General features: G+C 37.3%; 1 protein-coding gene, 1 long non-coding RNA gene and 1 pseudogene across 2 annotated transcripts in view; 2 read left to right on the top strand and 1 right to left on the bottom strand.

Moving 5' to 3' along the window:
* The window catches only part of LOC149782273 (transmembrane protein 26-like), a 30,962-nt gene extending 14,416 nt beyond the window's left edge, over positions 1-16,546 (top strand). The window contains exons 2-4 of the mRNA XM_089933648.1: positions 6,484-6,661; positions 10,388-10,591; positions 12,256-16,546. Of these exons, the coding sequence (XP_089789774.1) occupies positions 6,484-6,661; positions 10,388-10,591; positions 12,256-12,882 (1,009 nt within the window). The 3' untranslated portion in view covers positions 12,883-16,546. The remainder of the gene's footprint in view (positions 1-6,483; positions 6,662-10,387; positions 10,592-12,255) is intronic.
* Positions 16,547-17,458: 912 nt separating this feature from the next.
* Positions 17,459-18,155, top strand: LOC149782272 (uncharacterized; annotated as a pseudogene).
* A 474-nt stretch (positions 18,156-18,629) lies between these two features.
* On the bottom strand, positions 18,630-24,676 carry LOC149782271 (uncharacterized). The gene is made up of 2 exons (XR_016414577.1): positions 24,109-24,676; positions 18,630-19,972 (listed from the first exon to the last, which is right to left on the bottom strand). It is a non-coding gene; the product is annotated as an uncharacterized LOC149782271 (long non-coding RNA).
* Positions 24,677-25,006: the final 330 nt, after the last annotated feature.

Genomic DNA, 25,006 nt, shown 5'->3' with positions numbered 1-25,006 from the left:
AAAAATCCGTAAATGTCACAAAACATGTAAGTTTCACAAAACCGGTAAATTTCGCATGCAAAGTCGTTATTAAAGTGCACGTTATGTGACATTCTTCGATGACATTATGCCGGTAAATACCACAAAAGCCAGTAAACTTCACACCAACAAACTGTGTTTTTTGCAATGTGTGTTATATAGCATCATTACATATTGTTCTTATTATGGGTCTGACGGGACATTATATGACGGCCACTAAATTTGGCTGAGGAAGATTGGCTGAGAAAGAACACGGATAACGGCCTGGGGGGAACCACCGACCCACGGTAATCTTCGGGAAATGTTACCCACTTTGGCTGAGCCCGAGACTCGAACCCAATCAGACCGAGATGAGATGTAATTCCAAGCGCCTTGGACCACTCGCTCACCCTGGACTTTCATTAATAGTTAAAAATGTCCATAAATGTCATATAAAGCATTCATTTAAGAATCGGAAACTCAAAGACAAACGATTTAAATAACTTGCCACCCGTCGCTGCTGAAAAAAATCATTTTGTTCGTCACTTCATCCGTATAGAAGATTTTAGAAGATTTCCTGGCCAGCGTGAACAATTGTTTATTTTTCTATTAATACCAGGAAAACCTTCATTTCAGGATATCTGGACGGTTTTATTTGTTAGAAGAATTCACTTCGTCGATAATATTCTGATTTATTGCCCATATATAAACTTAGGTTACGAATTTATTTAGCTTGTTATCAGCTAAGATTTTAGACGAAGTGGACTTCGTGTCAATAACGATTAATATTTTATTATCATTTTTTCCCGTTTCTGGAAAACATACAATAAATTTTGTTCATATATTTGGACAATAAGTCTTTTGGGGCCATTACAAACTACTTGAATTATTGATAAAATAATAGAAAATGTTTTATATTCATTGATAAATTGGTGGATTGATTGATTGATGGATGGTTGGATATGTAGGTAGGAAGATAGGAAAATGAATTTATTATATGCTCATTTTTTCCCCGTTAACTTTACATTGTCAGAATCGTTCAATGTTACCCGATACTGAACTCGCGCGACAATACACATATAGCATTCACGTGCATAAAGGAACTACTTTCTATTGTAAACAAACAATGGATGCAGACGCCAGTACTTTTGATTTTGAACACAAATCATGTACACTATCGTAAGAGGTTCTTTACGTTGTGGTTGTTTAAATTTGTTTCTGAATGAACTAAATCAGATGTTTCGTGAACTGCCGCATACCAGCTGATTTGGCACATTCCGCGTTGATACAGTGTTACGAATTTATGCTAGCTACATTATATAACAGACGCAAGACAAATAACATACAAGTGACAGGTCATATACTCTCTTCTTTAGCTGGTGATAAGAATGGCAAAATAAAATATACTTACAGTTTTACATCCTGAATTTCCTCAAAATGTATTTTCTTAATTCTGCAAATCCGAATTACATGAGCCATGTCATAGGTTCTCAATCTGGATTACACATTTCGAAATTGTGCTGTAATTTCGATGATAAGTGCAACTGCATCCTCCTTACTGCACTCAAAATGAAATAAGCATTAAATTTCATAACGTCCTTTTGATAATTGCAATTGAAAGACTTCATATTTTTCCTACATTATAATTTCAAACATTCAATGACAGAAACAGAAACACATTTGCAGATGTCAACACGCTTCTCCCTAACTTATTAAATCTCACGTATTTCATGTGGAATCGTCACATACAAATCTAGTCAGTAATCACGAAATTTCCTAGAATCGAGAAAAATACCCAAATCTATTCATTCCAGATCAAATGGAATTGTTGTTGCAATGCACATTCATTCACAATGTGACTCCAAATTTCAATTTTAACTAGGCACGCCATTTTCTTTCGAAAGTTATGTCGAGCGCGCGACTAAGTTTAAATTTATCTGGGCGGAGTTATGTGCGCAGTAATAATGTTGATTTGTGTAATGATGAATATGCGCTTGTGTATTTAGTTTGGAATGCGGCATACAGTCATTTACGTTGTTTCTTGTAGTGTATTGTGTTTATATAATTAAACCTTAGGTAGAATAAAAAAATGAAAAAAAAGGTTACTGCCTTTGTTATGGGAAAATATGAACTCGTTTTGTCGGAAGGATATACTGCACTCCCAAGTTCGTGCAGTATTCCATCCCAAAACTCGTTCATATTTTCCCATACAAATGCAGTAACCTATAAATTGTAACGATCTTTGAGAGCACAAAAGACGGACTGACGGATGCATAGACACGCGCGTTAAAAACCAAAACAATAACAGACGGACAGACATGGTAACCACTTCGCAGAGGAACTGATACGATGACAAACTCCTCACACAAAGAAAAGATGTCTATCTTGATCATCCTAAGATCTGAATGCTAATCAGTGAGCTAAGTTCTTTTCTCATTAGTCATCAAAAAGGCATGCTGTAGGACGCATCGGGTACATTTTATATCCCCGAGCCTGCAGGGGGCACATACAATTAAAATACCCCCACTGTCGTAAAATGCTTACCTTATCAGTTAGCCACAGCATGAGTACAATTGTAGTACCTCTTAAAGATCTGAAGTTCTTATTGATGATTTTCACTTAGGCGCTATATGGTTTACTCATGTCTTATCGTTCATCTTGTATTATAACAGTCTAATTTCTTCATCGGAGAATTTTTCAAAATAACACACATTTTAAAATGTTATTGGTAATAAATATTAAGGTTTTTTTTTTAATAGTAGGCATGAAGGATTTTCTTTACTATCAAAGACAACGGTAAAAACAAAGTCAATCATTTATTCGAATGAGTCAGATAGCGGTGTTTGATTGGTTGAATGCCAGTGACGACGTCGGTTTGAAATTACCAATTTCTACACACACAATGCAATAAACAATAGTTAATTGTCATTTCAGATTTGCTCGGCATAACATATACCAGTGTAAATACAAAAATTCCCTCGCTAACTCATACAGCTTCGTCGAATCAAATAACAAAACAGCTAGAATACTCTCTCCCAAAAAACTTAACATCTTGTAGTCTTATCTTATAGAACTGGAAAAGGACAGGGGCGGATCCAGGAATGTGGAAGGGGGTTGGTGCGGCCAGTCGGGGCACTACAACCCCACCCACACAATGAAAATGAGCTCGAAACAACCAGAACGTTTCCTTGAGTAAGTTTCTGTACAGTTAGATGGCCAAATGGTTATACTATGATTATATTATGGATATAGTGTAGTCATACTGTGGTTATACTATGGTTATACTAGGTATTTACTATGGTAATAATGTGGTTATACTGTGGTTACACTATGGTTATAATGTGGCTACACTATGGTTATACTGTGGTTATACTATGGTTATTCTATGGCTATACTATGCTCTGGAAACGCTCAAAATATTGGAGATTCCAGTGGCGAATCCACCGGATCAATAGGGGGCTCCACCCCTTAGGCCCCTTGCTTACCTGTTTACACACCTTGTAAACAATATTCCTGGATCCGACCCTGGCTTACGTTTATGCGTCTACCTGATACTTTATTTTAAATTACACTGCATATGTTGCAATTGCCTTGTTTTCCACCAAACTTCTGTTAAATTCATCTGCTGCATGGGACTAATTTCAAGATGCACAAGATGATTCTGCAGAAGTTGAGCAAATTAAATTTCGATAGACGGCTCTGCAATGTGGTATATCGAGCATATCAGACAAGTACCGTATCTGACCTACACACAGCAATGTTTAATATCTCTTATTAGCTATAAACACGGGGGTGGGGTGGTGAAAGTCACAGGTTTTATAATAAACAATAATTGCCAAATATCTGCAAAATGGTGCACAAATGATTTAAATGTTTTTTCCCAATGTATACAATAATAGCTAACATGTACTTTCATATTTTAAATGTTATGGAAGTAACGTATAATATGTGCAGGCAAATCTTACCAACATAAAAAAATGATGGCTAACAAGAACTTCTTTCTGCCTACAACACTATTGTTATCAAACACTCTCTATCAGCTGGCTTGATCAATAAACCTTTTTGTTTGGTTTCTAAACTTGAATTAAATAATGAATGAATATACACAATTATAGATATCGCTATTCACTGAATTGCTACCCGCCACTTCGGTGGCCTGCGTGGTTAGAACGTACGCCCCGGATGCGGGAGGTTGCGGGTTTGAACCCCAGCCGAATCATACCAAAGACTTACAACAATGGTACTAGAAGCTGTCTCACTTGGCGCTCAGCATTAAGAGATTAGTGTTAGGACCGGTCGGCCTGATGTCAGGATAATGTGACTAGGTGGGACATGACGCTACATGTCTGCGACATGATACCCCAGTGTTAAACATTGCTATAAACTGACACACTGCAGACATTGTAGTGATATGACTGAAAACTTGTTAAAGCTATGTTAAAAATCCAAATCACACACACACAGACACACACACACACATATATATATGGTTTTGTACCCACGACTGCCTCATTCAGGCCTACCTTATTTATGACCTTAGTTGAATCCTGTCTACGGCACACCAGAACATAGCAAAATATACGTCGCCTAGACAGTTGAACTAAAATGACTTGCCTGGGAGACACACTTCCGCAATTTCAACACGCTAAACGTTTCTTGAATTCCACACCAAGGATATTACAGGACAGGGAATACATTTTATGACGTTTCTTGACTTCCAGACCAAGGATGTTACCGGACACATTATGACGTTTTTGACTACCAGACCACGGACATAACGGAATATATTTGTAACGATTTTTACGACCAGACGGGGTGCCGAGTGATCTAAAGCGCTCTCCGTTACGGATCATTGCCATCTCACCTCCATCTGCGTGGGTTCGAGTCTCCGATTCGGCCAATGTGGGTATGTGAGACAGCTTGCCAGTAGCTTCTCGTGGGTCAGTGGTTCTTTCCGTGGTTTTCCCGGGTTCTTCCTCCACCATTAATACTGGCCGCCATGTATAGCCTATCGTCTGCTGAAAAATGGCGTTAAACCCTACAACAACAACAACAACAAGCAGACCAAGAACGTTACCGGACTGGGAATACTTTTTTTATGACGTATTTGACTACTAGATCACGGACATTACTTGTAAGGAAATAAATTTTATGCTGTTACTGTGGCCGCAACTTCTGAACACCGTGTGCATTTTTCGCCATGTGACTAATATAGGCGTTTGCACATCATCGGAAGTGTGGGGGGGTTTCTATTGATTCATTATGTTTTATGAGTTATATTAATGTGGGTAATATCTTATAGACTTGCAACAGGATGTACATAATTAAAATATGTAGGATGTTCAGGTCATTATCTTCCAAGATCATCTAAAACAAAATAAAGCAAGAGAAATTGCCTATGACTCACGCAAGAATATGAATGTATTTGGAGTAAGCAATTTGTATACCACCTCGCATTCAGCATGCGTATGTAGCATACTAATTAGCAGATAAATGCCATATATTTCATATACTGATGCAACATAAGGGTGGGAGCTAATTAGCGTAGCGATATGGCCCTTCAATGGCACTTTCTGTAAACAAGTTCTAACATAAGGATCAGTCAGTACATGCAAATATAAGTGACAGTTCATGTTGGTAAAAATATAAGTGACAGTTCATGTTGGTAAAAATATAAGTGACAGTTCATGTTGGTAAAAAAATAAGTGACAGTTCATGTTGGTAATTTTTTATCTGTACATTTAGTTTATTCTTAACGTGCAATTGTCAGCATATTGCTTGCGTAACGTTAAATTTTATAAACTCAAATGTATGGGTAGACGTAGAGATGGGAACTAGATCCCTTGTCAACTGCGGCATTCTCTCGGCTCGAGAGGACACGACACCCCGGCCAACACTAGGTTGTGACTTCTTCCTCGAACATACGGGCCTTCACAGTAATTAACTGTAAATTGTAAAAAAAAAAAAAAAAAAACCCTGTTGTCAGATTCGAATGCGGTCCTGGATGATGAGCACCAACATTTTCTTTCATACCGTTAATTTTAGGGGTGAAAACATTATCTATGGCTAACATAGTGTGCTTTCGTGAATAATGTTGCGTCTAATATTTTCCTTCACGGGAATATAATTTTCATACAAAATAGCTCCAATGGCGTAAAAGTGCGATTATCTATCTATCTATCTATCTATCTATCTATCTATATATATATATATATATATATATATATATATATATATATATATATATATATATATATATATATATATATATATATACATATATATATATATATATATATATAACACAAATAATTTGTATCAGTTGTATGACTTGTTTGTGGCTCAACTGATTGTAAAAACACTCTAAATGAATTTAATGCGAAAATGAAACTCATCCAGTCTTTCTTTTTTTTTCTTTTCTTTCTTTCTTTTTTATTTATGGCTTGGCAAATTGATAGTCAGTTAATACATCTACTTTTTCTAAAGGTTTTGCCCCAGCGTGTTTTTCTACCTGGGCAGCGTGGTGCCAGCGATCTGGTTCCTTGAGCTACATGCTATGGAGCGTCGGATCCAGCTCAGACAGAATCTCAACACTACTGTACAGCTATCGGCCAACCTCAGTACTGTTACTGAGGACCTTAGCGTCAACATAGAGGCACTGGGAGTAAGAATTTCAGAAAACATACATACATACATACATACATACATACATACATACATACATACATACATACGTACGTACGTACGTACATGCATACATACATACACACACACACGCACGCACACGTACGTACGTACGTACATGCATGCATACATACATACATACATCACCTTTAAAGTTTTAAAACATCTACACTGTATTCACAGAGTACATTTGATATATTTTTTTAAACAAATCTTCAGATACAATATCGGAGTTTGTCACTTTTTTGTCATTGTCATATATTCCAACAGACTGAGTAACATGAGTTTTATGGGCATTATTATATGTACCAGTTGAGAGAGAAACGGGTTTTATAGAGATGGAATAAAGATACCAACTTTGAAGTTTTACTACTTTTTGTGCTATTAGAGTGTTAAAGTCCGTATCTGTCTGAAAAATAACTCTCAAGCGCATATTTGTTTTACAAACAAACCAGGAACTAAATATACATTGGGGTTAAATGCACTACTAATGCTTGTTTTGAATACGCCCATTTCATTGCCTTATTTGCAAACAGATTGATGGAAATATCAGATTGAGTCATTGATTAATTGTGTATTTATTTAAGGACAGGAGTTCTCCCACCAAGGGCTTCTTAACCAGCAACAAGGCTACTGTAATAGCCTGCTCCTTGCCGTAGACGTACAGGCGATGATTTTTCCATACCAACATTGAAATAAGAGAAAGGTTAAGAGGGACATGTGAAATTCGTCTAGGATTCTTTCAGTGCGATGAGATGATGCATATCATAACAATGAAGGTGTTCTTCAATACTGTGCGCTAGTTATGAAAAGAATGGCTGTTTTGCCCGCTTTGTAGCTCAATCACTAGTAGAATTTATAGTCTATCTAAAAACTTGGTCGGGATTATTTGTTGCACTTTAACCGTCATAATTTAAGTTCCATCATAAAGCTAATTAAATAGGTGCACAATAGTGGTCTCGCCAAATCATTCCCAGATTTATATAATTGAATGAGAGAGACGTGGAAGTATTGACGTAATGCACACGATGTTTGTCTCGTTCAGGCCGAAATGTGTACGTCCTAACCTCATTGAGATCAGAATCGTTTTACGTTGGTTGTCTTCTAAGGCCTTACCTTTTTGAAAAGACGAAGATAAGAATGACTAATCAACCGAAAATTTCGCGAGAGTTATCACTAAATTCAGCCATTATCATCACATAAGCTTGGCTTGAGGGACTCCCGATAGTACGCCACATACAAAAATCCAACTTATAACCGGAAGAATTTGGAGAAAAAAATATTGAGCATTTTCCGTAAAACAGCGATCATGTGTGCACTAATTATCTTCATTTTCTCTTCTGTGAGTTAAAATATGCGTTTTTAAAGCACGCTTTCTGAGTTTATTACACAAAAATTAATTTTATGATGCTTCATACGTAATACGGTATTGTAGACCTTGAAGTAAACCTCTCAGAGTTTTGTTTTACATACCTTTACTCATAGATGATTTCTCCGTTTTCCATTGAGTACGGAGTTTCACCAAGATTTAATAATAATATTCTTCCATGTGATGATGAAGACGACGTCGACGATTATTATTATTATTATTATTATTGTTGTTGTTGTTGTTGTTGTTGTTGTTGTTATCTTGTCTCACAGGCCTTATGGTAGTATATTAGACTGGTCTCATCCTATCATTAGGTCGATTGGCTTTCTGTGGCCTTAAATTTCTATGACTGCGTAATATTCTTGCTGTACAGAAGAATATTGCTTTTACGATAGGCGTAGGTTCAGTGCCTTTTTCCATTTTTTTTTTTTTTTTTTTTTTTTTTTTAAGATTCCGCTGAGTTTATGGGGATTTACTCCTAGTTTCTATGTCACTGAGACGTACGATCTATGTGTCCATTTTACAGGCTGTCTATAGCCATTTCGTAGCACTATGTTACTTTCATATGTTCCTTTACCGTGGGAATCCCCTTGTACTGTTTTGTATATGAGATGTAAATAAGATTCCTCTCTTTATCTCTCGTATTATGTCAAAATTTGACTACATTTTTTGTAGAGAATTTGGCATTAAGGCGTTTCAAATTCGCATCTATGAATGCGATCCACCACCAAATATGGCTGACTGTCGTTTCTAAAGCAGAAAAACCTTTAAGTTACTTCCTCTCAAAAACCTTTCAAATGAACTTCGCCTCATTTGACAGAAGCTTGACCTAATGTCCTTTCAAATCCATATCAGTGATAATGAGCAATTATCTAATAGAACAATATTCCTAACGACATAATTTTTAAAATTTATTTAAATCTTTCAAAATAATCAAAACTCACGCTGACTCAAATGTATTTCATTTTATTGCAAGTTATGCTCATCTGTTGTAAAATATGGATGAAGATACGAAAGTAGAGAAAGCCCAAAACAACTGTTTTCCAAACAATCAACAAAATTAGAATAATTTTTTACAATCGCCATCGTACTAACCCTGATTTCTTGGAATCTGCTCTTGCTTTCAAATGCTACGAGGTTATCAGTCACATTAGCGATCTCATGCCTAATTTAGTTACTCATGTTATTATTACTATTATTATTATTATTATTATTATTGCGTGACGGAGATGTTATGCCGTCACTGTGGTATGTGTGGGGTGGGGTGCTTCCAATATTTATTTAAATTATTATAGAAGTCCCACCCAGGCTCGATTTTGACTGGGAGTTAAATTAGTGAAAGATGGATGTAAAGCTCCGACCCCCCAACAGTCAGCAATGTCGTCGGTTAAATTATTGAATATACAAAAAAAGTGAAAGTCAACGAATAACAATTTAATGACAATTTAATAATCGAATGATTAAAATTTCCCAAGTACTCTCTAGCCTATTGCATCATTTGATTAGTAGTGTAAGATAGCTTTCCACCTGTCCTTGTATTATACTCATCTGTGTAATCTTCTCTCGTATTTCTCCAATTCCTTCTCCTCTTCCTCCCAACTTTCTCCAATATCCTTCTATCCACCGACTACTCGATACTCCTTCTCCTTCTCCACTTTCTCCTTCTCGACTCCTTTTCCACCTCCTCCTCGACTCTCTATTACGACTAGACTTGTCATCTCCGACTGCTCTGCTAGTCTCACTTCCGTCTCCCCTCTTAGAGACTCGGGACTTATATGAACCGGAAGTTCTGTCCCCCAAAAAACTTCCTTTACGAAGCTTTGTCTTTCCTTAGAATCTCCTCTCTTCGTTTTACCGCCAAATTACGAATGGCTCTCTCGGAGTAGCCCTGTATTGCTCAGCAATCTTCCTAGGTGAGGCTAAATTTTCGCTTGATAGTTAGAAGTTATAATTCGGTATGAAATTGTTATCACACCCTCCGTCTCATTGGATGTCGCTTTGATTCGATCCAATCAAACTTAACGGACAATGTCCTTCTCGCCGTCTGTCCACGTGGGGACGGATTTTGAACACGTCCCGTTCCTCGCGGGCTCCTCTGATCTTTGGACAAAGCTGTAACACATAGTTGGGAAATCGCTCGATCTAACGCCTGTGTCGATTCAAGATGCCGGGTAGTCTCTCTGATCACGGTAACCTTGCGTAAGAGATTAACTCTAGCCTTCGACATGTTATGACATCAAACCATGGCTTGTAATAATATCTTTGTTTATACACGGCTTACTAACTGGGGCTGAGCAAACGTGACAGTTATTATTATTATTATTATTATTATTATAGCTGGAGATAACCATCCCACTGTCCTTGACTTCTGACCTGTGGTTGCGCGTGCTGGAGCAGTTCCTGTTGCTCATGCTCATTATTGGAAGATGGCTGCTACCTAAGGGCTCCATATCACATGACGAGTTATCCCAACTACTTTTGGTTTATGTGGGAACAGCAGCGGACATTGTAGAGTTCTTTGAAGCATTTAACGAACAAGAGGTAGTAGGCACAAACAAGTATAAATAATTAACTGATGTTTTTTTTTCCGTGGTCTACAATTTAGACATTTTTGCTATTCTCCAGCCTTTAAGAGCTTGGCTCGAATCTAACAGTCATTTTAAAGTTCTCTCTCTCTCTCTCTCTCTCTCTCTCTCTCTCTCTCACACACACACACACACACACACACACACACATATATATGTTTTCAGTGGAGATAACCCATCATTTCACATTACCAATTTAGTCGCTTTAGCTGCTTTTAATAGTGCATAACACCCTCTCTTTCAATATTAATAAAGTACATCTAACGTAACATTCATCTTCAGATAAAATACATTTTTAAATAAATAGGAATAACTATTTTCTATATTAATGATGACTTGGAAATAAAATGAAGTTTATTAAACAATGAAGAGGTTTTTGGAGAAAAAAACAACAAAACAAAAACAAGACAAGAAAAATCGACATTTTTCAAAATAACTTTTATTAACACAACATTTTAAAGGTGTCTAGTGCCATAAATAAAATAAATGAGTTATAAAACATTTGAAGGAATCAATTTTTTAAAAGACTATATCAGTATCATTTTTCAGTGCTGCAAAACAACCCAAATGAATATCTCAATGTGCGGCACGAACGTCAGAATTTGTATTCCAACAAAACTGCAAGCCATTACTATTATTTTGTTGTACAAGAGACCATTAAAATATTTTCAAATGTTTATCTTTTCTGTGAGTCATCAGAACTAAGGAATAGGAATGATTGCCTGATGTTGTTGAGTTTGAGAGCTACGACAGAGTATAGGTTCAGGTTAATTCAAAATAGAGTTTTGTGTTCATGTTTAGAACAATAATGTCTTTAAATTTACTTTTAACTTTCCTAATTTGTGCATATAAATCTTTGTAGCTTTCAAATGACTAAAAATTTGCTTTGATTGGATCTGTCGACCAGTTGCCAGCCGATGTGATATAGATATCTCTGATTTTATTCTGACCCTTGGGGACGCACTGTGAACTCAAAACTTTTTTTCGTTCTATTTTTTGTCGCAGGGGAGGGATGGTAATCACTTTTTGGACGACGTCATAGTCGTCGTAAGCGTAAATGTTAATGTTTTGCCAGTTAGTTCCATTGCTCTATCACCGTAGTATGTGAGGTCATAAAATTCGATGGGCTTATTCGCCTAAGAAGGAACTACTCACCATAGGTTGATTACATAAGCAGGTCAAAGAGACCCCATTCTCACGCTCTGACAATTGTGATTTTGATTTTAGCTTATTTACTATGTCACAATCATGAAACTTGACAATGTGGTCATCATGGAATGTGCTACTTACCACTGTCATAGTGACCGATGGTAAGTATTTGTATTATTTCAGTTTCTCTGATTTTGTTATATGTACAGTTATGACACTTGATGGGTGTGTTCATCGTGGAAAGTATCACTTACCATACACAAAAGTAGGTCACAGTGGCATGAAGTGATCACGTTAAGATTTTGAATTCGCTCAGCCATTGGTTTGGTATCTTAATCATCTATTGACCTACTGTTAAGATTACATGTATCTAATTTTCTTAGTCTAATTAATATGCAGGGTTTAGGATTTATCCCACAACGGAGCAGGCGAGACATATCATTCAGCGAATTTCTTGTTTCGTCATTTCAGGTGAGATACAATCGGTTGCTGTGCTATCTGGTCTTGGGATTCTGGACACTGAGTTTATTCCAGTTCACACTTGTTCTGACGGCCACCAGGGCGCGCCCTGATCATTCTGGTATCCCCATGTTTATCGACACGGAAGGTAAAGATGACTGCTGTAGTCCGGAAATTTACGGCATTTTGGCTTCGATCGCCATGCAGGACCTTCCGTTTCTTTTGATCAGACTCACCTTGATATTTAAATACAAAATTGTCAGCTATACCAACATGTTTTTCACTTCTAAAAATTCTTTAGTGATTATTCTTTTGATGTACCGTCTGTGTGTCGTGCAGTCGGAAGCTTCAAAACGTAGAAAGCGAAGGTTGCGCTTCAGCTCGATCATGACAGGATGTAGCATCCAGGATTTAAATGTAATCGGAATGAGATCATCAAGTAACTCCAGAGATAAAGGGATGGATGTGGTACCCGATTTTCGAGGAAGTATTCCAAACATGAATAATCTGCAACGCTTGCGAAAAAGCGGACAGCTTGAATGTGTCGGGAATTCGACAACCTGTCCGCATAACGTCCCTCATCATAAGAGTGGCGGCCACGATAATCACAACCCTAAAGGAATGATATGTCGTTCATAAACAATAGTGACAAAATATCATAGGACCACAAAAAATGAGTTTCATACTTAATTTTAGTCGCATAAGTTCAAAAACTGCAAAATATTCCTACGCCTTTGACGTGATTCTTTCCCATCATCCTAACGTAAGGGACATTTATATTTTTTGAGTGACGGCTTTCGAAAGCTGTCAGATACGATGTTAGGAAACATACGTGCTATTCAAAGGTTGTGAGACTGTCATTTTACTCCAGTGCCATGAAATATGTTTGACTGCTGTTTGTACATTATGGGAAGTATTAACAGTTTTATTAGCTTGTCATTGAGATTACGATCGTACTACAATGCCAACAGTTCCGTAACTATCAAAGTTTCAATAAGTTTTTTCTTTTCTTTTTTCCGACAGATTTGTTTGGTATTTGGATGTTGAAGTTGAGGAACATTTACACCCTTGTTGAATACAGCTTACAGGACCTTTTAATGCAAAGCATTCAATATTTAAACCTCTTCGTTTAAAAAAAGATACCCGTGTAGACCTATTCTTCGTTTAACAACAGTGATATGTATATTTTCTTGTGCAACACTAACAATATGCATCGATGTTTAGTCTTCTGGATACTGGAAACAAATGCCAGTGAAAACAAATGCTAATGAAAACAAATGCCAATGGAAACAAATGCTACCAATGAAAAGAAATGTCAATGTCCATAAGCATGTTTCCAAAAAATTCCTGGTCTGGCCGCTCTAGTAACAAAAATAAAACAAAAATATCACATTTTTTGGTACAATACATCTAAGAAAGCAAATATGATATTTGTTCCTGCTGTATAATAGTTTTGCTACTTTTCAAAATTAGTACAAAAAATTAAAAAGAAAAAAGCAAAGTTAAAGACTGAAGAAAAAACAAAGTCATGGATTGTTCGTCTTTTGACGCAAAGACAGAAAGCTAAACTGGCGTTCAATGTTCATTCAAACAAACTGCCACTCACATAATCCGCGTCAGAATCTCAACATTTGATCACAAAATAATGCTTTCATATTTCCTACACCTAGTCCATATTCAACGAGTTAATGTTTGATTGTTTTTGCATACTATGTTAAGTTTAATATTGTTTATAAGAATATGGTGTGAGTGTGTGATAGCGTGCTTGGAGCATTTTCATCTTGTTAAATTGTTTGTTTAGTGTTGCTGCTTTGTTATTCTTTATATACTACGTTTGATCAGTTGTGATTTTTCCCATTTACTCAGCTCTGATACCAATGATATGTGTGGCATATATTGAATCGAAATATATATTTACATCAGAAATTGATCAATCGATCGATCGAACACAACTACACATATATATTCAAGAGAGATACGAATACCTGTAACAACTTTGATACCAATTCTGACTGATATGCCAGTGGTACAGAAAATGTGTATTCATAACTCAATATTTTATTTATTTTATTGGTAATGCACATTGATTTAAAAGGAATACACCATCTACTTGGTATTACATAATTAATAACACTTCAAAATGTATGTCATATATTCATGTTCATGCCCGACTGACATCAGTTGAATTGGGATCTTTGTTTTCCCCAAACAGTCAATGGAAATGGCGGAAAAAAGAAAACATAAAGATGCAAAACTTGTAATGAAAGTATGAAGAATGTAAAATAGGTCTCAGTGTTAATAAAACTGGATAGTTTTGTGCATAAATCTGTTATGTGTAAAAGAACAAATAATTTAGACGAAAATTCTCTCTCTATCTCACACACATTCACACACATATACATATAGAGACATATTATAAAAGGAAGCTTGTAGATAAATTACATATCTTGCCTGCAAAATCTGCATTGCACGGAAAAGACTATATTCAAAACATTTTATTGCAGTCATTAATTCTTCCAACACCCAAACCATTAGTGTTATAACCATGTCCTACCTGTCCTTTGCATGTCGGAAAACGAACAGCGAAATATGTAGGTGAAATGTGTGTAAAGATTACGTTTTTGTTAACACTCAGGATTTAGGGTATTTTCCCAGCAAGATCTCTCTCTCTCTCTCTCTCTCTCTCTCTCTCTCTCACACACACACACACACTAAAATGTTATATGTTACCTATTCAGAAAAATATAATCACGATTTTTGATATGGAATGCAAGAGAAAAAGAAGAAAGAAACAGACAATTAATATTCCTTAAAATGCCGTATGTAACGCGCATAACTCTTGCAACAAAGAGTTAAATAAAAATGTATAATGCAAACTTAGTCATCACTCTAACGAAGCTGGCGTCAAGCTGCTGCGCAGGCAGCAATTTGGAATGCCGAATCGGACATATACCTCGACTCGTTTCCATTAGAACAATGCACCCAGATATTACTTTCCAGCATCTTTAACAACGCTATCACTGCAAACCAATTTAAAATCTGTGTACGCAGAAATGCATTCACATTTTATGACATGAACGGTGAATCTTTACGCTTATCTTTTTCCCAAAATTTTTATTATTTATTTTGTTTGTAATAATTCAGCAGATAAGCTTAGTTTTTAATCTGCAGATTGACAATGATGGATTTGAAGAAAATTGGCGCCTAAAAGGATTAGATTCTAGAGGAGGTGTTCAATTGGATTTTTTCTTAATGTTCAGTTGAATGTTTGCCTATTTGTTTTGTAACGTCCTATTTCGAGAAATAAGTGAATTTATTGTTCATTTTTTAATGTCGTCTTATTCGATGGTTAGATTCAAGAGATTTGACTTAAACGGCAGTTTTAAACCAGATGGGTCTGATGCTATACACCGAAACAAACTTGCATCTGGAATTGCTGTAGAGGAGTTCGATAAATAACTTACAGAAAGGAAAGTTGCTATGTACAGAAAAAAATTATTACAGACCTTCCGCCATATTGGTTCATTTTAATAACAAACGTCTTATACATTTGTAGCAAAGTATCTTTGTTGACATTGTAATTAGTTCCCACAGCTAGCTTGTTAAGTGATAGAGGTCACACGAGGTCAGTGTTTATCTTGCAGCACCGCAAACTGGAGAAAATGATCTGATTAGAACAAAAGCTGGCAGGAACATATTCATCGGCAATTGCATCTTGAAATTACGTCCCTTGACGACGTGCTCTCCATTGCCGACGATAAGAAAAGTATAAACCGCTACTTTCGGGGAGCAATTTCCAACAGTGGCTAGCGTACCAATATCATGCGAGAAAAAGAGGCATTGCTGCTCCGTTTGTTCAAATTTCCGCGGACAAATAATTGATGGGCAATCAATTGTTCTGCACAAATTTCCTTTAGATGTAACAGTTCGGAAAAGATGGATAAAACGTGTAAAAAAAAAGTGATGAAATACTTCCATTTCAACGCCAATACCAGCTTTGTTCAACACACTTGGTGAATGGTCGGATGACTTCTCAACACACTGTCCCTTCAGTCTTCCAGACTCACTCAAACAAAACATTATTTGGAACATCATCTGTAAGTTTGATAAATGTTCTGTTTTTTCGATATATGGTTATGCTTATATGCTTATGTCCAAAACTAGGCTGATTCACGATAAAACATCAAAACGTGCCTAAAATGAAATGTCAATACGCTAAGGACAAATCGGATTAATGTTAAAATGTCATTTTGTAGGAATAGTTCATTTTAATGTAGCTACATATTTTATATTTCTCCTTATTTGGACAACAATGGGTGGGGGGGGGGAGAAATGACTGATGAATTAAGCTGATGGCCAGGATTTTTCAGCTGGATTGTCAAGCAGTAAAACTGCAATAATTTGGTATAATAGATATTTCTTCAATAAAACTTGTTCACAAGTATTTTCTTATTCTTTTCACATATGTCAGAGTCAACAGACAAGCCAGATTACACTGAGTTGTACTTTCCTACAAAAACTGAAAGTATTATTTTGAAGGATGACATTACACAATCACATGAAATCAAAATGGAGATTGATGACAGTGATGAGACTGAGTCAAGGATTTTAAAGTTAGATATGAATCTACCCTATGTGTCCCTGCATTTACATGACTATTGTGGATAATATAATTATGACCAGTTGTCCAAATTGTTAGACAAATGTGAGCAAACAACAGAGTTAGTTAATGAAGGAAATACAATCAGGGAAGTTATTAAAAGAGAACCAGCAGCACAAACAACAGTGAAAACTGTGTCAACACTAACTCTGACTGAGCTATTTGATCAGCACTCAAATATGGTCAAGAAGTTTGATGTCGGAATTCAATGTAAACTGCCAGATATTGCTTTTGAGGACGTTGCTGACAAAGATTCAGCTGTACTGTTTTATAATGGACTGCCTAATGCTGGTACATATCATGCACTGTTTGATGAAATGGATGATACATAATCTCAGACAACAAGAACAGGTTCTGGACAGAAAAAAGGACGTCCGCGAAAACTTCGAGTAATTGATGATTTTGTTGTAGTCTTGATGTGGTTACGTCTGGGACTTCTTGTTGGAGATATCTCTGCCAGATTTCACATCTCTAAGTAAACATGCTCAGTTATCATAAATAAATGGATAGATTGCCTACACGTAAAGTTGTCAGTTCTATTAACCCGGCCAATCAAGTCAGTGGTTGAAAGAACAATGCTTAATAAATTTAGAACAGCATATCCCCAAACACATGTAATCATTGACTGCACTGAACTTTATACAGAAATTCCATAGTCTTTGATCAACAAATCATTAATTTACTCACACTACAAATCTCACATGACATAGAAAGTATTGCTCGGAATAAGTTCATCTGGAATAATAACTTTTGTGTCTGAGCTTTGGGCTGGAAGCATCAGTGACAAGCAAATTACACGATCATGTTGAATTCTAGACCTCTGTGAACGTGGAGATGCCATTATAGCAGACAAAGGATTTGTAATTGCCAATATGACAACACCAAGAGGACTCCAGTTGATAATACCACTGTTTAAACACAAAAGATTTACACGTAGAGAAGTGGAGGAGACTCGGCGAATAGCCAACCTTAGGATTTATGTTGAAATGGCAATTGAACGAGTAAAAATCTTCAGATTTTGCAGGGTACTATACCAATAACAATGTCTGGACAACTAAGTAAGATATATAAGTTATGTGCTGAGTTGTCCAATCTACAACCACCACCGATACTGGATGATTATAATACCTGTTTTAATGAAAAAATACCAAAGATGACAATAAATAGTTTACATGTGATTTAGATGCAATTTAACTGTATCCATTAAGTACTTAATTAAATATTTTTAATAATTTACTGTTGTTTATATGAATAAAAGGATATACATTGTTACAAATTTATTTGTTAATATCATGATGGTGTGGCAAGCGTTTTACTAGGATAATTACTTACTGAATGGATTACTATTTCTTGTATGTGCTCTGTGGATAGACAGACACAGGAACGCATGGCATACATCCCCATTTAAAGGGGGAGGTGAAGCAATACGAGTTATATGCTTTCTCAGCCGCAACCATGAATAATAATTATCAATCTCCTGAGCGCAAAACTCCAAATCAAGACTAAACTTTTAAAATAGCTAATTTTTATATAAATGGATTCTTACATAAAATATAGCAATATCGGTATGAACTTTATGTCAGGTTATTGTGGAAATAATCATGAAAATTAGAAAAGATGTGCACATAACTTTGATTTAATTAGTACGTAAAATGTATTATTATGAATATCCCTCTCTACATTTACTCAGTGCAAGATGTATTGAAGTAGTACTATTCATGCACCTTGATAGTAACCACATCTCACAACAGGTCCTTGTTCTTAATGGTTTTTAATATAATGCACACATAAATTTATTCTAGAAATCACTATTTAAGGGAACATAAATTGAACAGCATACAAAATCTGAAAATACTGTTTCAATTCTTTTTTTCTTTTTTTTTTTTAAAGTATCCAACTAACACAGACATTGATTGTTTTGACAGTACTGAATTATGCATCACCTAAATGGTTTTAAATCCTTCCCACGTTTAATACGTCTTGTAAATAATTCAGGGACAACTGCATAGAGGTAAAGCTCATTCAACTTGGCCACCATACTTTCACAAAATTCAATGTCAAAAAAATATGTTCAACTTAACGTACTTCTACGGTCCACACATAAAAGTCACACCATTTATATTGTGAAATTGCAAGTTGTCCCTGCATCTGATAATAATATGAATGACTTCTTTTTAATAGTAACTGTCTGTCACGCTCAGTACAAAAGAAGTCCCTGCATTTTGCTGCCAGAATTGGTGACATGGTCCTATATTTATAAGGGCACTTAATTTCTAAAATTCTATTTGAATCTTCACAAAGAGAACAATTAACTAGTCCATCGGGACTTGAACCCAGGTGTGGAAATTTGGGATTGATTATAAATCCAGACAATCTTACCGATATCCCATTGTGCTTTGAGAGTCAGTCCTTAACATAAAACCTACGTGCAGCTGCTTCATGACTGTTGCCCTATTTCATACTATCACATGTGAAATTTGAGTATCCCATGACTATATTTAAGACGGAGTTGGGTGGAGTGTTGGGTAGCTTTTTACAAATCATCCAAAAATTTGACGAAGTTAATGGGCCACTTCTAGCAACATTCCTTTCTGTGCTCTTGGACTGTTTTCTCGTTCTTAACTCAATAGCTTTGGAGTCATCTGCACTTACAGAAAGTTTTTACAGGTAACTTTAAAATGCAACTGTTTGTTCATAAATGTTTAAGTTAACACCATTATGGTACATAAAATTATATATTTCAAGTGTTTCAGAATGAGCAACTGAAAATCCTGCATGTGGATTACACTTTTGAAGTTTATCACTTAAGGTCTGCATAGTTACAGGTTTTGGTGTATTTTGTATGTTTCATATTTGTGCATCAGAAGTTTGAAAGCTTTTTTCTTTGATGGATCCACAGAATGTTTGTTTCCTGAATATCAGGTCTTGTTTTGGACTTAACTTTCTGGCTTCGTGGCTTGTTCCAGAGGCACCCTTTTGAGGTTGAAGCATCAAGTCTGTCTTTCTTTTTTCTGTCATGACAACTTTCCGTAGAGTAAGGCTGCTACATGGTTTCAGGCTTCTCCATCACTGGAAAAAAGAAGAATAACAGATAACGAATAAAGGAAACAGAGCAACAGTTGCATGACACACTCACAGATTTTGCAATCCTTTGAACTAAGACACAGGTTTCCATTTGTAATAAATTTTGTTTTATTTATATAAAACACACGCACGCATGCACGCACGCACGCACGCACACACACACACACACACACACACACACACACACACACACACACACACATACATACATGCATACATACATACATACATACATACATACATACATACATACATACATACATACATGCATACATATAATCAGGAAATCGGGACAAAAGTCGGAAGAAATGATAATTTTTTTCCCGACCGTGAAAAGTCCTTGAATTTTGCAAATATTGACGAAAGTCGGGAAAATCCAGGGAATTTTCCTCCACAGTTTGACGCCCGAAACAATTACGTAATTGTGTCGTAACTGATCTGATCGTGAGTTAAATTTATCGAGTTCTAACCAGAACATTATTAGGAGGTTACAGTATAGATCATTTGGGTGCTTGCCATAAATATATTTGTTGAGACAATCCAAACGCTCAGAGGATTAGATTTCTCTCGTAGACTTTTTGTTTCAGAGACATTACGATATCCGTATCTTTTTTTTATATGGAAGGTATGAAAACCAGTCTAGCATCACAAGAAGAGAACATGGTGGCGTTAAAGCATAGCCACTTGGCGGATGGGCCAGCAAACTTAAACGTTTTTAAATCGAGTTATACCTGCATAAAATTTAGATGAAAATTATTTATTTTCTCAGAAAATGCGAGTATTAAATCGTTATGTCTTCAATCTGCTGAAAGACGAAAAAACTAATGCGCTGATGAAATTTGAGCTGGTACTAGCGATTTCGATTGCTAATCGCACGAGCACACATAATCTCACATCCGTCATTTTCAAATATTGTAGAAAAAAATATTAAATGAAAGTCGTATACTGGTTGCAATAAAAATACAAAAACGAAAGAGCACAAAATTCTCTATATTTATTCCGAGACCTACTTCCGGAGTTTTGTTGTATCACGTGACTACCACGTTGACATGTGCTCTCTCACGCAGGAAGCATACGAAGCAGGCAACCAGACAACTCTGTTGATGAATCAGACTGGCCAAGTTTCTTGTAGTTGTTCTCGAAATAAATATGTTGATAATTATATGTTCTTTCTGGTTTTTATGAAAGGTTTGAGACTTTAATTTAATATAATTTAAACTTTGTACAAAGGCATTAAAAAGGAGTTTGTTGTTGATATCACATGACTATTGGACTTCCGATGTCTTTGTTTGACAGTTGTAAAGTCATGTGACTATTAACGCAAATGGCGAGTACCGGTGTAACAGGCAATATTATACCCCCAGTCCAGAGTATACCTGGGGTTAAAGCGGCCTAGGCTAGATTATACCCGGGTATATATTATGGCCTGGGAAAATTTATACCTCTGGGGTATATTATGGCCTAGGCCAATTCATACCCCTCAGGCCAAATTATATCCCCATGATATCAATAGTGTTGAGCGATATAAACAAGAATTACTTAATTTTTCAACATTTTATTGAGGATTCAGCTTTGTCAGGTAAGTTAAGTGACATGTTTCAGTCGTACTCGTAGTCTGTCAAGGTATATACATACAAGATAAGATTATATATATATATATATATATATATATATATATATATATATATATATATATATATATATATATATATATATATATATATATATATATATAGTTGGCATCCGTTAGTCTCGAGAGACGATGGAACTGCGCCCATGAGAGAAGTCCCGGTTGGTGGTTGTGCAGCGTCTGCTGTGGCTAAGTAGTCCAGTGCGGGAATGGCAGTCCATGCTGAACTTGCTGCACTTGAAGGTTGCGTCAGGTGTTAGTTGGAGCTGCTTCTTCTTCCTCTGCGATCGTCTTTCATCAGCTAGCAAGCGTTGCTTGTCCTCTCCGGCTTTCAGACCAGTGATCAGAGCATGTTGCCAGCTTGATCTGTCTAGAGCGAGCTCTTCCCAGGTGTTGACATCGATATCAAGGGATTTCATGTCGTGCTTACAGACATCCTTGAAGCGGAGATGTGGCCGTCCGATCGACCTTTTGCCAGAGGCGAGTTCCGAATAAAGAATGTCTTTTGGGATCCGTCCGTCATCCATCCGACGTACATGGCCCAGCCATCTGATGCGGCGTTGGCGCAGGAGTGTGATCATGCTGTGAATCTTGGCACACTCGAGCACCTCGTTGTTTGTTACTCGATCGCTCCAGGTGATCCCGAGTATGCGTCGGGGGCATCGCATGTGAAAGGCGTTCAGTCTTTTCTCTTGTGAGGCGTACAGAGTCCAGGTTTCACTGGCGTACATGAGAGTGCTTAGAACGCATGCGCGGTACACGGTGATCTTAGTGTTCAGGGTCAGCATGCTGTTGTTCCACACTATCGGCGACAACCTGGAGAGAGTTGTTGATGCCTTTCCGATCCGCTTGTTGAGCTCAGCATCGAGTGAGAGGTTGTTGGTGATGGTAGAACCGAGGTACATGAACTGACTCACCACCTCAAGTTCGTAGTTGTTGATGATGATGCTTGGGGGGGGGGGTCCGCGTCCTGAACCATCACGTTTGTTTTCGTTAGGCTTATGGTTATCCCAAACTCATCGCATGCTTTAGCAAAGCGGTTCATCAGGCGCTGAAGCTCAGCTTCTGTGTGGGTGGATAGAGCAGCATCGTCTGCGAAGAGCATGTCCCTGATGGTTACTTCACGCACTTTGCTCTTTGCCTTCAGTCGTGCCAGGTTGAACAGTCTGCCGTCTGATCGTGTGTGCAGGTAAATCCCTTCTGTGGACGTCCCAAAGGCGTGCTTGAGCAAGACTGCGAAGAAGATGCCGAAGAGCGTGGGGGCAAGGACACAGCCCTGTTTAATTCCACTGCGGATGTCAAAGGTGTCGGATGTTGAGCCATTGTACTGCACTGTGCCTTTCGTGTCATCGTGGAAGGACTGGATCATGCTTAGCAGCTTTGGATGGCAACCAATTTTCGCCAGGATTGTGAAGAGTCCGTCTCTGCTGACCAGATCGAATGCCTTGGTGATGTCCATAAAGGCCAGGAAGAGGGGTCTGTGTTGTTCTCTGCATTTTTCCTGCAGTTGCCTGACAGAGAAAATCATGTCGATTGTGGACGTCTCTGCGCGGAACCCGCATTGCGACTCTGGGTAAACTCTGTCAGCAAGCGTCTGCAGTCTGTTCAGGATGACTCGTGCGAAAACTTTACCCACGATGCTGAGAAGTGAAATGCACTGTAGTTGTTGCAGTCGCTTCTGTCGCCCTTGTTCTTGTACAGGGTTATGAAGTTAGCGTCTCTCATGTCCTGAGGCACTGCACCCTCGTCCCAGCACTGGCAGAGGAGGTCGTGCAGGTGTGTGAGCAGCACGCTACATCCGCACTTGATGAGTTCTGCTGTGATGCCATCCTTCCCTGGGGCTTTACCTAGGGACAGTTTCTCTAAGGCCTTCTTTAGTTCGTCTACAGTAGGTTTCTCGTCCAGTTCGGCCACGAGAGGGAGGGTTTCAGTGGCGTTGAGGGCGTCATTGGTCACGTGGTTCTCTTTGGAGTACAGTTCGGAGTAGTATTCCACCCAACGCTCCATCTGCTTGCCCTTGTTGTGGATGGTATCGCCTGTGGCAGACTTCAGTGGTGCTATATATGCATACTCTTCATGTCCAGAGACAGTGTTAATCATGTGGTACACTATCGTGGTAGTGTCAATGCACAACAATTTGAGCTTTTAGTGGAAAACTTGAAGAAGGAATCAAGAATCATGATACAATATATACCTCACATTCTTCCAGTCCAATTGTATTGATTAACTATTATATTTCCAACTCTCCCATCAATATGTTATAGTTTTTAAATCACAATGGTATTCTTATTTCTTTAAGCTGAAGCTAAAACATACCTCAATAAACTCAGAAAAGGCGGTGATGATTGTTGTTCATGTTTTCCTGCTACAAGTAAAGACCAGAACGATAAGTAAATATTAATTTAATATACAAGAAATGTCTATTAATAGATATAAATGAAATATTTGTACAAATTTAACCAGAAATGACTACATACGTAATACTACTTACCATGCCTCACAATCACAACCAGCTGCATGAACATGACCAGTTATTTTGGACATACAGGCCCACACAACATAGTCATTGTTCTTCTCTTTCTGAGTTGGAGTTGATGTCATCACAAGGGTTTCCACATAACAGTAAGACAAAGTCCTTTCTATTTCATAGAATTTCACTGACTCTAAATGTCTGTCAGCATTTTTCACTTTCGCTTTTAACTGCCTTGTTGCACCAAGTGGCTTATTATTAAATGTCCTGCTAATAATTGTAAAGGTCATTGTTTGTAACACATGGAATTGATGTTATGTCGTCTGACCACCCGGACTTGAGCGCCGACAAATCTGGAATTTTTTCTGCTAACGGCGACACCAGCCGTTCAAGCTTACATTCTTTTGCGAAATTTTCGTCGCGATTCCTCAACATCTTGCAACCGTGTTTTTCCTATTTCTTGCGCACTTCTCACTCGCTCAGTTAGTTCATTTTTAGTACCTGACACGGGTACACCTAGGTCTCTTAAAAATAGCCTCAGGTCGAGAATTGTAGCATTGCTAACGTTTAAATTTGATGGATCGCTTCTTCCTTTGTGTAAATCCGTTGATACAATGCTCGACGGAAGTGACTTATGCACGCTCATTGCAAGAATGATAACTTTGCAGTTACTCTTTAAGGGAGGTAAATAATATTATCGAACTGGGCTATTGGCTTCAGATTTAAAATCAACGACCTTGTGATCTTGCCTGGGGTTGTAAAATGGCACTGTCAGGAAAATATACAGAGAGGATAAAGACATTAGAGTAAATCTAGAAGCTTGGTTAGTGTTATAGAGTCCACTGAATATCTTGACCAGGTTGCATGCAACACAATTGGGTGACAGCGGCGGGATTATTCTTTTGAGAAGCAGCTGAAA

The sequence above is a fragment of the Sinohyriopsis cumingii genome, chromosome 15 (genome assembly GCF_028554795.1).
Source record: "Sinohyriopsis cumingii isolate HCF-2022 chromosome 15, ASM2855479v2, whole genome shotgun sequence".
NCBI lineage: Eukaryota > Metazoa > Mollusca > Bivalvia > Unionida > Unionidae > Sinohyriopsis > Sinohyriopsis cumingii.
This window is presented reverse-complemented; position numbering and strand designations above follow the sequence as displayed.